At 41.5% G+C, this 17,580-nt stretch overlaps 2 protein-coding genes across 2 annotated transcripts; both read right to left on the bottom strand.

Annotated features, from left to right (window-relative positions):
* Positions 1-7,905: 7,905 nt before the first annotated feature.
* Positions 7,906-10,362, bottom strand: LOC120263326 (subtilisin-like protease 4). The gene is made up of 2 exons (XM_039271188.1): positions 10,184-10,362; positions 7,906-10,087 (listed from the first exon to the last, which is right to left on the bottom strand). Exons 1-2 carry the CDS (start codon positions 10,339-10,341, stop codon positions 8,017-8,019), a joined length of 2,229 nt encoding a protein of 742 aa, XP_039127122.1. The 5' UTR covers positions 10,342-10,362; the 3' UTR covers positions 7,906-8,016.
* A 2,222-nt stretch (positions 10,363-12,584) lies between these two features.
* LOC120263800 (respiratory burst oxidase homolog protein E-like) lies at positions 12,585-17,364 on the bottom strand. Its single transcript, XM_039271781.1, is given in 15 exon segments — positions 12,585-12,920; positions 13,140-13,218; positions 13,389-13,517; positions 13,601-13,681; positions 13,683-13,787; positions 13,877-14,036; positions 14,122-14,289; positions 14,393-14,508; positions 14,659-14,754; positions 15,184-15,567; positions 15,670-16,113; positions 16,208-16,321; positions 16,400-16,448; positions 16,514-16,673; positions 16,769-17,364. Coding segments are annotated over 15 exon segments (2,739 nt in total). The 5' UTR covers positions 17,313-17,364; the 3' UTR covers positions 12,585-12,810.
* Positions 17,365-17,580: the final 216 nt, after the last annotated feature.

Raw genomic sequence — 17,580 nt, 5'->3', positions numbered from 1 at the left:
TACGCATTTGAAAGTAACCTGTGTATCTTTCTAACAAATCTATTTTTTTCCTTTAATAAAAAAACTTAATTAATTAGCCCTAACAAACACATTTTAAACATCTAACTGCTTTTCAGAATACTGTTTTTTACATCATTAGCCAACCATAACTTTGGTTTGTGTTTTTTGTTTTTTTATTTTTTATTTTTGTTGTAGCTGTTGTCCTGCTTTTCCCATTCCTTATATGTGTTTTCCGATTTTAATAAATTAATATTTTTTTGAAATATCGATTCAAGAATCTTTAATTTTATAATTTCTAAAGTAGAGACTTTTGTCATCTATTAGTAAAAAAAATTTTAATTTTAAGATGTATAACATAATATTATTTTATTATTATTTTTTAAAGCATGATGAGTGTTTGTCTCTATGGCAGGTGAATTAGTTGTGACATCACCTATAAGTTAATTTTTTGAGCAAAAATTCAAACTCTCATCATTTTTCATGTCACACAAAAATTTATTTTGGTGTCGCTAATTACTTGAATCGGGTGATTTTGGCTAATATAATGTTATTCATTAATAAGGAAAGATACTTAGTTGGTCCATAAATAAATAGAACAGGGTTGTGTCCTTGCAAGGTGATTCTTAGCAAACACAAACTCAAAAGAGAAGCATTGAATCTTGGACGGTGGTGGTTGGATGAGAGATTACATTTGATAAGTGGGCCATGCTTGGTATCGCATCTTCAACATTTTCCACGGCTCACATTAAATCCAATATCATAAACATAAAACATGGATGTATGATAGAGATTAAAGAAGGTGATGACATAAGTGTTTGTGTTGGTTACGTCTTTGCTTGTTTTTGATTAAAAGTGGATAAATCACTGATTTATTAAAAAGAGGAAAAAACAAGACGAGGAAGATAAGACCCTCACCATGGGAGTGAGGGGTACAAGTGTAAGAAAGAAAAGGGAAAAGAAAAGAGAAGAGAAGGATCTAATCGAGTGGAGGCACCGCCTAGCGCCTCGGACCCGACTAGAAGAACAGTGGGTCGACTAATCCCGGGGGCGTTGCGATCCGGATCGCCTGCAGAGGTGGAGGCCCCTTCGTCTGAAGAAGTCAAGAGCGCTTGATTTTTTTGAGAAGCTTCAAGAAGAGGTTGTTGATGTCTATCTGCAGCAATTGGGAACCAAGATAGAAGCATGTTAGCAGTTTTAAAAATGATATTTAAATGCTGCAGCGCAAGTAATTGAAAGATACGAGAATTCCTTTCAAGCCAAATGTTCCACAAAATTGCACGGGAGGTAAGGTCCCAGAGAGGTTGGGATTGAGGAGCGAGGGACGAGATCCGGGGAAGTCCATAAATAGGGAATAGATTGTGGAAGAGAAGGCGAGCCTAAGGAGTGAGAGAAGAACTCCCAAATACGCTTTAGAAAATTCACGATCAATGAAGAGGTGATGAAGCGTCTCGTAAGAATTGTGACAGAGAACACGTGTATCGATGGAGTATTGGAAGTTGTAGCCCTTCTTGAAGATGTTGGATAAAGTGAGGATTTTTGTCTCGTGAGGCAGAACGGATTTTTCCGTAAGAGAGGATACAAAGGGCTGCGGGTTCCTCCATCTATAAGGAATTTATAAAAGGATTTAACAGTGAAAGTGCCACAATTTTCCAGATTCCAAGTGTAGGTATCACTTTGTTCAAGGGAACAGTCAGGAATAATATCTATGATAGGAGATAACATGTCAGGCGTGACAGTGCGGAAAATTTGCTCAATGTTGGTAAGGAGCTGGGAAAATTGCCGAATGGTAATCCAAGGATCAGTGCAGTCATTGAAGAGGTCAGGCCAGCGATCTTTAAGTAGGATTCCATCATGCCAGCGGTCAAACCAAAGAGAGGTGTTGGAGCCACATTTGATCAATTTCGAGATACAAGAACGGAAGGAGTGGAGGATAGGAGTCACACCTGCCCAGAAGAAGGATTTGTTCCTAGGGGGAATGTGAAATAAGATTCCGTTTGTATCTTTGAGAGTGTAGTTAGCATGAATGGTTTTGGCCCAACCGCCAGTTGGATTGCCAGATAATTTCCACCACCACTTACTTAGTAAAGCGATGTTGAAGGTTTGGAGGTTAAGGATACCCCAACCACCCATGTCTTTAGGTCTAGTGATCCTGTTCCAGGCAATTAGTCTGATACCCTTAGGGCCCGCACTGTGGCCTCTCCAAAGGAAGTCTCTCCGGATTTTTATCAATTTCCTTGATCACCCAAGCGTGAAGCTTGAAAACCGACATCCGAAAGAACAGGGCATAGAGGAGAGGACAGAGTTGACGAGGGTCAAGCGACCGCCAAGAGATAAATAACTAGCTTTCCAAGTAGTGAGCCTGGAACGAACCATACCAATGAGTTTCTCCCAGTCGAGTCTTCTGGGACGACGACCAGAGAGAGGAACTCCTAAGTAAGTGATAGGGAGACTGCTACGAGAGCAGTTAAGGATTCTGGCATAGGAGTGATGAGGTTGGAAGCCATAGTTGGAGGAATATAGGCAACTCTTGGAAAAATTTATAGATAAGCCAGAAGACCCCTCATAGAGGTACAAAATTAGTTTGATTATTTGAAGGTCTTCATGTCCTCCAGTGGAAAAGATTAGGAGGTCGTCAGCGTATTGGAAGTGACAGATGCTATCGGAAGAATTAAGGGGAACGCCGATTAAAACTTTAGAGTTTAGAGCGTGAAAGAACATAGCGCTTAAGACATCAGTGGCAAGGGCGAAGAGCAGGGGAGAAAGAGGATCACCTTGTCTCAGACCCCTTTTGCAACGAATGTAACCCTGGGAAGTTCCATTGATAAGGAACTGCACCTTAGCGGAACAGAGGATGGAGTTGACCCAGGAGAGCCATTTAGGGCCAAAGCCTCTAGCGGCAAGGATATCAAGCAGAAAGTTCCAATCAAGGGAGTCAAAGGCTTTTGCAAAGTCCACTTTGAAAATGTGACCCAGACGTTTTCTTTTTTGAAGGTTAAAAATGACTTCTTGAGCGCCAACAATGTTCTCAGCGATACACCTGCCCTTGATGAATCCAGATTGTGAATCATCAATAAGCAAACTGATAACCGAACTTAAACGGTTGGCAAGAATTTTGGAGATGATTTTACATGTGGAGTTGATAAGACTGATGGGACGAAAGTCCGATACAGTGCAGGGTGAGTTGTTTTTAGCGATAAGGGCAATGTGAATCCAGTTAATACGCTCAAGGTTAATGGTTCCCTCATAAAAGTCCTCGCAAAGTTTGACAATTGAGGGTTGAAGGATGGTCCAATGTTTTTGAAAGAAAAAAATAGGGAAGCCGTCCGGACTAGGGGATTTGTCCGGGATGAAGACCAAAGACGGCAAGTTTGATCTCGTCAGAGGAGAAAGGTAATTCAAGATGGGAAAGATCAATTCTTTTCCTTGTAGTCAAGAGGTAGTGCCACTCAAGGAGAAATCTGTTTGACAAAGCAAAGATCAAAAACCGAGCGGTAGTGATTAGAAAAAAATCTTCCAATTTGTTCGTTACGGAGATCCAACAGCTATCCTGAAGAATACGAGGGATAAAATTTTTATTTCTCCTGCCATTAGCAACCTGGTGGAAGAAATTGGTATTGGAGTCTCCTTCCTTAAGCCAGGTAATTCTGGATCGTTGTTTCCAATAAATCTCTTCCTGATTTAATATGTTATATAATTCAGAACGAATTTGAGAAAGACGGAAAGACTCTTCCTCAGAAAGAGGTCTAGATTCACCAATGATATCAATGGAGTGAAGTTCAGCCAGGAGATTGCATTTAAGGATCTTAGGGGCTTGAAAAGTGTTTCTGGACCAAGATCGGAGTTTGGATTTAAGTAGAGCCAATTTTTTGGATATGACAAACGCTCCGCAGCCAACCGGGTTTAGTTCTAGCCACCAATCATGAATGAGGTTGGTGAGGTGGTGATTGGTGTACAGTAACTCTCGAATTTGAAAGCACTGGGGACGCTTAAGGTGGTTTCCAAATTCGAGGCGTATAGGAGAGTGATCCGAGCCGAATCTAGGAAGGTCAAATTGATTGGTTCTGGGAAATAAGGAAGTCCAATCATGCGAGTAGAGAAATCTGTCAAGTCGGACCCAGATAGGGTTAGCTTGTCCATTGGTCCAAGTGAATTTTCTCCCATTTATAGGGGGATCGATTAGGTCAAGATCGCAAAGGAGGTTCTGGGAGGAGGTGATATCTCTAGGATTAGAAAATACCAAGGTTTTTTTATCTTCAAAGGAAAAAAATAGTATTGAAGTCGCCACGTAAAAATCCGAGGGTGGAGTAATGAGGTTTCTTAATGTTCGGAGTTCATTCCGGAGTTGGGTCTTAAGGATCTAGGATTAGGTCCGTAGACGCTAGAAACGCATCCGGGAGGAGTTATCGGAGCGATTAGTGAAGTTGATGGAGATGGAAAAAGGATCCTTTATGAAAGAGATTACCGACGAGAAGCGAGCTATTCCAGGCGATAATAATTCCACCAGCGGAGCCATGGGCTGGTAAGAAATCAAAAGAATCAATTCTGGAGCCTCCGATTGTTCTCCAAAGAGAGCAATGGATGTTTTGGAGTTTGGATTCTTGGAAGCAGACGATGTCTGCTTTGGAGTTAGAGATAACATCTTTCACTAAATGGCGCTTTAGAAGGTCTCTGCAAGACCTCCGACATTCCAAAGATAAAAATTATCATGAAAAACAGGGAATGTCTAAATAGGTCTCGGAGGAGACCCAAGGGCTGTAAGGCATTTGGAGTTCCTATCAGCTTCGGTAGACCTGATTTTGTCTATGCATTTTTTTTTGTGATTAGGGGAACCAAGAAAGTTAATGCCACAGGAATTACTGTAATTAATAATTTGAGCATCTGACCAGGATGAAAAAACAGAATTAATGATAGAGGGCGTACCTTCTCGTGGATCTTCAGGGGTTTTCTTCTTAGAAGATCGAGGGGGATGGGGAACGAACCCAGCGTCTTCATTCCATCGTCCTGATGGTTTCTTGGGTCTCTCACTTCTTCTAAGCTGTTTGGGACTGGTATGGATATGTTTTGAGAAATCTTTAGGGAGCTCAGGAATTACTGGTGCAGTGTCAAAGTGTGAGGAGATATGATCCTCCTGATCGATGCAGTTGTCTTCAGGGAGGAAATCAGGATCAGCCATGTCCTGGTCAAGAAAGGTCTCATCTTCCCCCCAGTCGAGAAGTTCTTCATCAGAAGGGTTATCTTCTGGGGAAATCTGTGGAATGGGATCAAGATCATAGAATTTCTCGAGTTGATGCAGGCACCGTGGTCCATCCTCCATAAAAGAAGATCCATTTATAACCCCTCGTGGATAGGTATAATTGGAGGATTATCTTGCAGGTGAGAAGGGGTAATTCCTTGTATAGCGATTCAAGAGAGGGGCCCCGACCACAATCGTGGTTAGGGTTGTGAAGTGTGAGAATCACTTGGTAGTGGTGCCTTATCGATAAAATTGTTAAGTGATTTAGAATGTTGCTTATTTTGATAAGATAAACTGCGTGTCGAGAGAAGGTCCCGGTGATGCTCTTATCACGAGGCAAAGAGAGCTTTTAAAGAGGTGAGAGTGCTGTGATCAAGGCTAGATGGATCTCGAGGCATCTCATCAGATTGGAGAGTGGGATTTTGATCAGAGTGCTGATTACGAAGAGCTGGCCGATCGGAGGGAATATCATCTCGGAGCTTCTCTAGAGAATCAGAGACACAATCACGTGGAGTGCAGGAATCTCGGGGGGCCTGATCTCGAGGTAGAGAGGACGAGGGCAAGGTTCCAAATCGGATGAATGGGAGATCATCACGAGGCAGATGGACGGCCGTAGGAGGCTCCTCCATCACGTCTCCACTGCATGGCGACAGTGCAAGCTGTCCCCCTGCGCACTCGCGAGATGCCGATGGGAGCTCAGGGGTTCCGGCAATCGGCCGGTCACCGGAAGGAAGCAAAGAACCTCCCTGAGGTCCGCTAACGGTGCTCCCAGTAGAGAGGCCGAGGCTGGAGCAGTGCTCAACGGCCTTGCCAGTAGGGATATCTACGGGAGGTTGCACCAAAGGTGCTTTGCCCTTATCGGATTTGGGCACATAGGTGGGGTTGCTGGAGGGCTGAGCTGATCGGAGATGAGCCGGAGGGTGAGACGTCGTGCCTTGCACAAGCTTGGAACGGAGAGTATGAACTCCGTCATCTTCAAGTTTTACGATGAAACTCCTAACTCCGACGTCCACCGTGATCTCCAGCGGGAAGGAGATCGAGGATTTAAGTCTCACGAGAGTTCGGAGATGCTCCAAGGTAACGTGCTCCTTCTTCTGAACATAAATTAAGTCTCCAATCGGTTTGAGAATGTCGACGATGGAATCCCAGTTCCAGCAGTGGAGGGGGAGGTTCGTGATCCTGATCCAGTTGTAGTTACCGGCGGCCACCGCGTGGGAGCCGAATTCGGCGGTCCAGTGTGATAGAGTAATGCAGCAAGGACCATGGGTAGTGATAAGAGTAATAGGGCTTCTCTTCACGGCCGTTGCTGCATCTTTGGTGGAAGATAAAGTGAGGATAAAATCGTTGTTGAAGGGAGTGATGTGCTCACAGAGATCGGTGTTCAAGCACTGAGGGAGCGAGTCATGAAGAGAGCGGACGCTGGCATTACCGGATAAAGCCCTGATGATCACCATCTTCTTCAGTTCTTCCTTCGACTTTTAGAATTGCTTCGATGATAGGTAGTGAGACTCGGAGAGAGGTCTTGTTGGGTCTCGCAGAATATGGAGGAGAGGTTTGAGCCTCGGAGGTGGAACTCCCGAGGTTTGGGGGTTCGAGTGGGAGGTTTCTAGAGAGAAGTTTTTTTAGAGCGGATTCTAGCCTTCTTGGAGTCAGGACGATGAGGAGGAGAACGGAGAGGGCAGCGGATGGCGAGGTGGCCGGCGCCGGAGCAACGCTTGCGTGTGAGTCGGTGACGACATTCATCGACCCCCATGACCAGCTCTCAAGCATTTAGAGCATCGCTCTACGTAGTCCGTGAACGCCTTCTCTCGTGGGAGCGGGGTGGGAGGCGGCTAAAGGTTCCAACGGCGGGATCGAGTAGCATCAAGATAGGTGGTGCCCTCTCACCGGAGAGTTCTTGGGGAATTGAGGGTCTCATGGAGCTAGATTGTGCCGAGAGGAGAGGTTTTCAGAGGGGGAGGGGTGTGAGGTCTGAGGGCGAGAGTTCCTGCGGTGTTTGCCGGAGAAGCCCCCGCGAGATCCGCCACGTGGAGGGCGAGCGTTGCGTGGTTCTGCATGCGAGTCAGAGTAGTTCTCACGAGAGTTGCAGAGGAATCTCATGGTCGGGAACACTGTTTAGACGGGGCTACGGGGAACACTGTTTGAACCATGAAAACAATGTAACAGTATTTCTTGTGTGTGATTTGTATTTTAAATTATTTAACCGCTTTATTATTTCGTCGCATGGTTAAATTGTTTTCATGATTTTTAATAAAGGGTGATGCTTTACCAATCAAAGGATTTCTGATTTTTATTTTTATTATAAATAAATGATAATATTATTAAAAAATGAGTAAAATACAATAAACAGATAAAATAGCAAGCAAACTAAACGTAATGAAACAAAATAGCTCCAAATTCTGCTAGTAATAAAAATGAAAATGAAAAAAATGAACTGCTCAGTATGAAGTGCTAGGAATTCTTAGGAAACAATCATAATAATGATGATCGATTATAAAAAAAAAATTGTAAAAATATGAAAAAATCAAAAGGTTTTTTTAGCCTATTGAGAAAGTATGAGAGATGTTTGAGAAATTTCTCTATTATTAATTAAGGATAATTCATATTTATATCTATCAATTATAAACAAATTAAATAGCTTATTTCAAAATTGACATATATAATAACAACAAGAGAAATTAACACAAACAATAGTAACAAAATGTGTCCGAGACTCATCCCACAAGGGATTAATCCCACACTTATTTATCAAAAAAAATAAAGACAAAAAATGCCCTTGGGCTTTAAGTGAATGTAACTAAGATTGGGCTTCTCACAATGTGCTTGTTGGAAACCCACCTCAAGTATCCTTCACTCACACTTCCCCTCATTGCACTGACATCGTTGGAGCTGAAGTAGAGACTAAAAGTCAACGTTTGGTTCATCTCAGAGAAGCTCAATTTCTCCGGATAAACACTCACTTCCACTCCTTCCGGTCTTTTTATCTGCATCGAGTACAATGACTCTGATTCTCCGACATTCATCACTGACCGAGTTATCGTCTTTTTCGCTTTTGATCCTAATGCCACTGATACTGATGGATAGTTCAGCTCCTCAGCATTTATAGGATCAATGTTAGCACAGTCTATTATTCGGCGTGCCACAGCGGAAACTTGCTTGTCAGTGTAACCCAACCCGCAAAGATAAGCAATGTAATCATCTCCGACGATGTCATAAACAAGTCCAGGGTCATTAGCCTTTGCTGGATTAATGTGTCCGGCACCCATGGAATACAAGTCAGATATTGGGAAGCCATCACGGTCTAGAGTGTTGGCTGTTGTCATGATTGCTGATTTGATTACGGCCGGAGACCAATCCGGGTGAGCAATTTTGAGCAATGTAGCAACTCCGGCGATGACAGGAGAGGCTAGTGATGTGCCGGAGACTATATTGAATTCCATAGAAGTTATGTTGGAGTTCACCGGTGATTCTAATGAAAGTGGACCTACTGGAGACGGCCATGCAGCGAGGATATTTACACCGGGGGCGATTATGTCTGGCTTCAACACACCTTCATTCACAGAACTTGGACCTCTGGAGGAAAAAGAAGCTACTGACGGTGCCGGAGAGATGCCGTATAATGTACCATCAAAAATTATAGTTGCGGTTGGGTTTGTTTTTGAGAGAACATATGCTAAAATTCTTTTGCTGTCAGAGTAGCTAACATGTGTAGCAGGGAGGACATGAGCTGTGGCTTGAGTGGTCATATTTTGATCTTTTTCATTTATTAGTATCATCGCTACTCCGCCAGCTTTTTGCACGATGATGCCTTTTTCGACTGTGTTGTTTTCGCCGAAATTGTGGCAAAGCACTACCATTCCTTTAACGTTTATCCGACTGAGTGAGCCATCACTACAAGCTTTGGCTCTAGAACCTCCATGCTGACCGGGGTAAACGATCGGAAGGAAGCCATAGGTGAAGCCAGAGGGATGGTAAGCGGATTCTCCGAGGAGTTCTTCACCATTGCCAAGCTTTACCCTTGCTCTTATCATTCTATCCATGGTGCTTGCTCCGACTGTAATCAACCATGGTGAATCATTTTCTACTGTGCCTTTAGCCGGCCCAGAATTTCCGGCTGAAGATGTCACAATTATCCCCTTCTCAATAGCAGCTAATGCTCCAATGGCCACTGCATCATTATAGAAAGGCACTGCACCACCGCCGAATGATAATGAAATAACATCAACTCCGTCTGCCATTGCTTGGTCTATTCCTGCAAGGACATCACTTGACCCACACACACTAGAATGACATACTTTATATATGGCTAAGTGACAATTGGGTGCAACACCGGAGGCTGTGCCTTTCGCATTCCCAAGAACTTGTGCATCTTTGACAAATCCTCCGGCTGCAATACTAGCGATGTGTGTGCCATGCCCGATGGGATCGTAGGGTAAATCCTTATTTCCGGGTTGGAAGGATCTTGCACCGATGAGCTTGTTGTTGCATGTGGTCGGCTTAAAGTCACAATGGCCCTTCCATTTTGTGGGAGGGTGTGGCAAACCACTGTCTTTGAATGACCGATGGGTAGGTAACACACCAGTGTCTAGAATTCCGATGATGAGTCCTTTTCCCAAATTTGTGTCTTTTTGGAGACAAGTTCCTTGATTGAGACCGAGGAAGTCGTTGATATGCGTTGTATGAAGATAAAGCATTCTATCTTTCGTGGCATGGATGAATCCTTCCTTCGTCTCCATGGCCTTCACTTCTTCACTTGTTAGTTTTGCTGCAAAGCCGGTGATGGCTGTTTGATAGGCGTAGACTATTCGTGCCTCGCCGGAGGCTAATGTCTTTGTAGGCAAGAAGGACATATACCTATTAAAAATAGAGAAAACAATAGCTCTGATAACATGTTACAGAAATTATTGAAAGAAAAAAAATATGAACTATGGTTTATATATTTAACACTACCAACTAACCAAATCGGTGGATCTATGCAACATGATATTCTTCGGCTTTTCAACATGAACAATGTAGGTCTCATGATGAGTATTAGTTATCGACGAAATTTGGCCATTGATCATGAGAAAAGTGGTATGGAAAAGGAGAAGAATGACAAGTAGTTTCATGATGAACAAAATTGAATTGAATTCAACTGAACTGGCCTGCAAAACACTTGAGAACACACATATATATATATATATATAGTGCGTGGATTTAAAAGAGGAATAGAGATGCCAAAACATGATGAAAATGTGATGTTTGTATAAATATAAAATATCAATGGCCAACAAAGAATTAGAGTGTTCTTTCATAGCAAGTACTTAGTGCAACCAGCTCTGCTATTTTGGCACGAAATTTTTTGATTCTTAACAAGAAGATCATTTTTTCATATGTCAGAAATACATATTCATGTACTAAAGATAAAATAAAATAAAATAAATTTTGTGATAAGTGAACACTTCAAGAGAAACTTGTTGCCATGCATATGCTTAGTTTTGAAGAAACATGGAATGGGGCATAACTGCCTCTTTAGCCAGTACCGGAGTGAGGTGCCATCAGTTCGTCAGGATCAATTGGAAATAAGGGGGAAAAAAAGAAATAATTTCTCATTGGGCTAGGACAAGAATCTCAGAAAATTTTAATACATTGATTTAACTGTAATTTTACAAGAATGACCAGTATGGGTTCAAATGCTGAACAATATTCATCTACATGAAATATGCTGTACCATAATTAAGACAACATGATGACATGCATTCATTTATGGTACAAATGGAATTCACAAAGAAAAAGGAAAATTTATTGTTTGGTGAACTTGTTGAAAGTTCTGCTGTGAAGAAACAAGGAACTGTGACTTCATGCTGCTGCCGATAAAAGATCATTGAGCAAGTCACAGAAAACAATTAAATTTTAAGATTTGTAGATAGACCTTTTCATTTCTGATGGCCAGAGAAATTATCCCTTCTGCTTTCAGGATGCAACATAATCGGAACCTAGGGGTATACAAGGAGGTATATGAGCATCTGCAGATAACCATTTATCCATAACACTCGAAGAACTGAAGCAGAGTCGACAAAAATTTTAAACAAACAAAATAACCAAGGCTAAGAATGGATTCTAAATGCACCTTTATACTTGTATCTCTTTAGACTTTAGGCAAGGCTTCAACTAGTTTGAGGCAATGCTTGCATAACTAGCATGACATTCCATCAACCCGTTTAACTACCATATCATTTGAAGATGAGAACGCCCTTGAAATCCTTTCTCTAGCGCTCAAGAATGTACTTAGATGGTATATCATCCACATCTTGATGGTTATATACAGACAGTGCATGTCTACATAATATTCCTCTAAACTGGAAAGATGAACAGATGCAATGAATATCCATTTCATGAGCATCATAAATTAATAACCTCAAATTTCTTTTGCTCCATAGTTTTAGCTTCTTTCACTCTCACACATTCCTTGACTTCAAAAATCAAAATTGGCCCATCTGTTTTAACCAATGATGGGTGACAATATATTAAATCTTTCACTTCATCCTGAAAATTTTCAAACATGCATGCCTATTGTGAAGATCTTTCAATTCACAAGCTCTTATGAAATGATTTAAAATTGGCAAGAGCTTCAATTTCATATTTAGTGGCCATAATTGTCTCATACTCATTGAAGAACTGTTTCAGAGAAGTCTTTGATTCTAAATGGCCAAAGAAGGAATGAAGACTCTCACCACGCTGGGTGACAGACATCCTTGCCCAGAATGTGTCTTTCACAAAAGTTGGAACCCAATGATGCCTGTCCTAGTCATATAACATCTTAAACCATTCATTACCTTGAAGGCCATATTTCCATATAATTTCTCTCCAATTTTCTTCAAAATCATCCACCCTTAAAGAGTCAAACACTAATTTCTTGAATGCCCACTTTATCTCTTTAATTAATGTGTTTACCTGTTTTTTTTTTTTTAATATATATATATATATATATAGGTAGAATTTTCCAGCCAACACCATATTATTTCTATATTGGAGAGAGAGGGTGGTTAGGTCTGGTGGGTTGTCTCAGTCCATAAAATTCTTTTCTTTTAAATAGCACATAGAATAATTGAGGGATGGAAAAGAAAAGAATAATTAGAGAATTATTGGTGCCTAAAGTCAAGCACAATAATCTGGAAAAGGAACCTGTTAAAATACCCTTTCTTTTCTTTGATTATCTGTTTTTCAATATAAGCAACATGTTTGTTGCTTCTGAGAAATAATGCTCTTTTATCCTACACTATCTTAGTCTCAACTTATTGTAACATAAACAATATGAAAGTCTAACAAGAGAATTCATATACAATTATACAAACACTTGTTTTATTGCTAGTTGCTAACATACATATATATATATATATATATATATGTTTATATTGGCATCATTGAAATTATTACAATATACATGTATAATTGCTAAAAATTTTTGATGGATGAGAATGCTCAAGGCTATTACCTACTTAAGAAATATATGTATATACATTTTACATAAGAAAAATACCGCAAGGAAGCCGTCTTTTGATTTTAAAAATCAAGCAAAATCTTCATGTCCTGGTTTATCAGAAATACTCTTTGTGAAAATGAAATCTGGTGGAGGTCTTATGGCTTGATTCATGTGATAATTTTTTGAGCTCCTTTGCTAAAACTGGATTGCCACAATAGAATACACCTTCATGATAAGAGAAAACTTTTGTTAGAAAAATAAAAGTCTAATGTGAACATTCAAGAAAATGCCAATAAAAGAAGTTGATTTGTTTTGGTGGAAAGTTAATTTGGTGATTTTAGTTACAACAGAAGAGGACCAGAAGTCATTATCATAGGAATTCAATTGGACTCAGTTCATCATCTTTTTGGAAAGTAATTCAAAAGTTTGGTGTAGTTTCTCTACCTACTGTGGCACCTGGGTGCTTGGAGGATATTCTTGCAAACACTTCATTCCAGTTTGGCCTTGCAAAATGTGTTCTTACCTGTCATTTGATAAACTCAAATATATTATGAATTTATGAAAGCAGAAGAATTGTTCAAATTAAAACAGGACAAGTTATGCATTGCTTAGTCAAGAAGTTAACGCTTTTGATATATAATTGTGATTAGTTGAGTTTAAAAAAAAGGGAAAAAAAAAAAAGAAAAGAAATACCCTAGTGCCGGAGACAATGTCAACACCATGCTTGGCATGATTGATAGCCTGAACCATGGCAAGAAGAGTCGTCCTTGCATCTCCTTCTTCATAAACACTTGTTAAATAATTATGCATCTCAATGACACCCTGTTTTTTTTTGTCAAACATATACATGTTAAACTAATAATATTGAGTTATAATCTTTTGCAACTAAATGGAAGGTCACTAACCTTTTTATCCATTCCAGCTACTTCATCCATAACTCCTTTGAACCACTCAAATGATCCTGCTTCCCTTGTGACCCAATAGAAAATGAGCACTAGTTGTTCTTGGTGACCTTTTTTTGCTGCTGCTGGCTGTGGAGACATTAAAGCTATTGTTGCTGTCATCTGATGTGCTGGTCTCTGTTGTTGAGTCCTGGTAAAACCACATGAACACACACCTAATGTTTATAAGATAAGGTGGCCAGAATATAAGCAATTAGCAAAAATATGAATGTATAATACCATTAGTTCCTCTGCTGTTTTTATGTTGTTGAGGAGGTCTCTGAGAATACTAATAAAAGGTGTTGCTCCAATTCCTAGGCCTACCAGGAGAAGCACGTCAAAATTCCGGTAGTCTTGTGCTGGTGCACCGTAAGGGCCATCGACAAGCAATCTCGGCAAACTGATTGAAAGATTTGAACCAATTATGTCTTTTTATGTTGTCTCTGAGCATGTTATAAAGAACACTGGATGATGAGATTTCTCACCTCTGTTTCTCTGCAAAGAATTGATTCAGTTTGGCTCTTCCTGTAAAAGAAGGAGATTGATGGTGCTCTATGAATATGCGTTTCAGTTCTTGAGTCCAGTCCCCTATTGTTCGAATGTGGACACTGAGATGATCATCTCCTGGAGCACTAGTGATGGAGAAAGGATGCCTGATTGAATTTTAAGATTAGAGGTGAAAAAATAACTAGACATAAGTCCTCATTCATTCTTGATGATAATCAAACAACAAAAGCAATATTTTCAGACGCTTACCATTCAAATGATGATATTGTTGGGCACTGTAAGAATATATATTGTCCACTTCTGTGACGAAATCCATGAGGCTTCGACATGATTATAGTCAGAACGCTCCCTGGCAATAATGAAACCTGAACAAACAACAATGAAGCATCTAAATTACTAAACCAATAAAAAAAAATAAATAAACATCATGAAGAAATAAACATCAGAGCTACTTACTACAAGTGAAGATTCAAAATTTTCTAAATTTACCTTTGACAATAGTAAATAGTAAATACCTTTAAGATTTTAACAGAGTAAACTTGCGAACGAAAAGCTCGAAGAGTTCTCTCCCCAATATAAAGTAACAATGGAACTGATATATACATCCATGTCTGCAAAGCATAAACTCTCCTCCTTGTTAGATCAGATGATGTAAAACAGTAAAAGCAACACATATAAATGGGCAAGTCTACATCGTATATTAGTTAAAATTTATACATAACAACATTGTTAATTTACACAACTATATATATCTAAACTTAATGAAGTTGTCTTAATTATATCAACAAGAAATTAATCAAGTGGCATCCACAACCTTCACGTTCCAAAGGTTGGTAGGACCAAAGGCATGTATCTCAAATAGTTATATAGCGTGACTCCATGTCTAATCCCAAGTCAGAAAATATTAATTGTGAGGTTCACTAAATATTTTATTAAACTAACTATTAATTTATTAATAAATTATAGGTACCAACTAAGTATTAAGTAAGCAGCTATTATAAAAATATTAAATAAAAATAATATTTAAAAATAAATATTACCGTTCTCTGATACCATCTATGAACGAGGAACATGAAGTAGCCATGGACGATGAGCAACACGTAGACGATGGCGAGGAGGTGATGTGAATACCAAAAGGCGTTGAATCCGGTGAGTTTATTCAACGGGTACGGTAACCGCCCTCCATTTTTCCTGAACGGATGAGTAGCGAGAGTGAAAGAGATGGCCATGAGAACTACCATGGCGATTCCCGTCACCCCCTCGACCCCGAAGAGAAGGCTTTTGAACGTGGGCTTCTCCGACCCGAAGTCACGTGCCACGATCGCGTACTGCTCCGGCGACGAACGGATCACACGAGGGAAATCGCATGTTAGATGGTTGCCAGCGTGGACTAGAATCCCAATCACGATGCCCATCGCGATCATCTACACCGTTAAAAAAAGAAAACTATTAAAGAAATTAAAACGTTCACTTTTCCCATGCATGGGCGCTTTGAGTAAAAAAGCAAATGGAGTTGTTTATGATACCTTGTGGAAATTGATATTGTCGTCGAAGGGGACGAAGAGGTGGGCTTTGGTGGACCGGAGCCACGTCAGCGTATTCCGGCAAACTGGCAAGAGAACCAGAGCCATGTTGAGCTTCAGTGTCTCGGCGGCGCCTTTGGCAGTTGGGAGGCAGTAACCCATGACCTCGAAGGCGGCTCGGCGCCGGTACTGTACGAACTTCCAGGCGAACAAGCCGGCCATCGCAGCCACCCAAGCCGCTATCACCCACGCTCGCCGCCAGCCAATTTGCGCCGCCAGCCGGGCCCGGATGGCAGCCCTCCGTAGCGGCGCTAGCCAGCTTCTGGCCGGCCGAGACGGGCCTAGCCCTTGGCTCCAGCCGGTGGTTCCACCGCTGGCCGTGCTTAGCGGACGGCTGTAGCTCATGTAGCTGTCGCGCTGTAGTAAGAGCCCTTCCAGCTGCCACAACTGATTGAAGAATGGCAGAAAGCGTAATTTTTAGTGTTTTTGGAGGGTGTTTGTGGAGGTATCAATGATTAGGATGACATCACGTCAAAGTTACCTCGATGTAACCGAAATTCTCAGGGTCGAGCTCCTCCATGATAAGGGCGGCATATTCGGCTGCCTGTTCCTTGAGCTTCGACAGCTTGTTTGCTGACGCGCTGAGGACTATCAACTGCGTTAAAACTTACAACAATCACCCTCATATTTCTGACACAATTACAGAACTAGCACTGGTTCGTTCGCAGCTCACCTCTTCTAATTCCTCCCTCGTTATTCTTCCATCCTCGTTCGTGTCCGCCCTAATTAATTAAATAAATAAATACCAAAAATATATAGAGAAAATAATTAAGAAAAGTAAAAATACATGTCGAAAAAGATCTGGAGACGAGCGTCGAAGCTTTGATCGGAGATCTGGAGCCAAAATTCATAGAGCTCTTCTTTTGATATTCTTTCAAGCGTTTGACGTCTTCTTCTTGCGAGGGCATCGAAGATCCCCGTCGCGAACTCCTTCGAATCCCCCATGCCTTCATTCCCAAATGCAACCCTTCATTAGAGAGAGAGAGAGAAAGAGAGAAGAGAAAGAGAGAGAGAGAGTTATATATATATGAGATATAGATACCGATGCATTCGCCGAAGTCGTCGCGAGAGAGAAGGCCATCGCGGGAGAGCTTATTGAAGCGATCCTCGACGCGGCGCCAGAGATCGGTGGGATCACCGCAGCTACCGCTGGTGGTGTGGCTGATGAATTTCAGTCCCTTCAACGCCCGCTTTGCGCCTGAACGGGTACGGGCGAGGCGGGCCTGGGCTCGCCGTGCATCCCGCGCTGCAGCGATGGCGGAGAAGTCATTGGCCGAGGCTGAGGCCGAGGAGAGACGAGGGGATGGGGATCGAAGCCAAGAGAACTTCCGCCGAATCCTTGATGTAGTAGAGGAGCTCCGGCTTAGGGTGGGGGTGGTGTCGGGAGGGACAGTGGCTACGCTTCGGAGCACCATGGAATCGTGGTCCAGTTCCAGCATAACCTCAACGAGATCGGAGCCATCTGAGGAGAGGAATACCGGCGCAATGCCCTCATCGTCGGATTCCTGGTCATCGGCGAGGATGTCGATGATTCGGCGGTGGCCAAAGGATCGCCGGGAGCTACTCCCCATCGACGGCGTTCGCATTTCGATCTCTCTTCGAGATTGTTTTCTTTCTCTTTCTCTTTCTCTTTCTCAGTTTTTAAATCTATTTAGAGTTCTTTAAATTTGAAATTAGGGCACGAATTCAACGCGTTGGTGAAACATTTGGTGGGATTTGTTGGAGTGAAACCAAGGTAATTTTAAATTTTTTTAATTTTTTCAAAATTTTAAAAAATTTTAAAAATAGGACCACCGTTGGATTTTATATCAACGGTGGATGAACAGGGAAACGAGAATATTGATGACTAGATGA

This window comes from Dioscorea cayenensis, chromosome 6 (assembly GCF_009730915.1).
Source record: "Dioscorea cayenensis subsp. rotundata cultivar TDr96_F1 chromosome 6, TDr96_F1_v2_PseudoChromosome.rev07_lg8_w22 25.fasta, whole genome shotgun sequence".
Taxonomy (NCBI): domain Eukaryota; kingdom Viridiplantae; phylum Streptophyta; class Magnoliopsida; order Dioscoreales; family Dioscoreaceae; genus Dioscorea; species Dioscorea cayenensis.
This window is presented reverse-complemented; position numbering and strand designations above follow the sequence as displayed.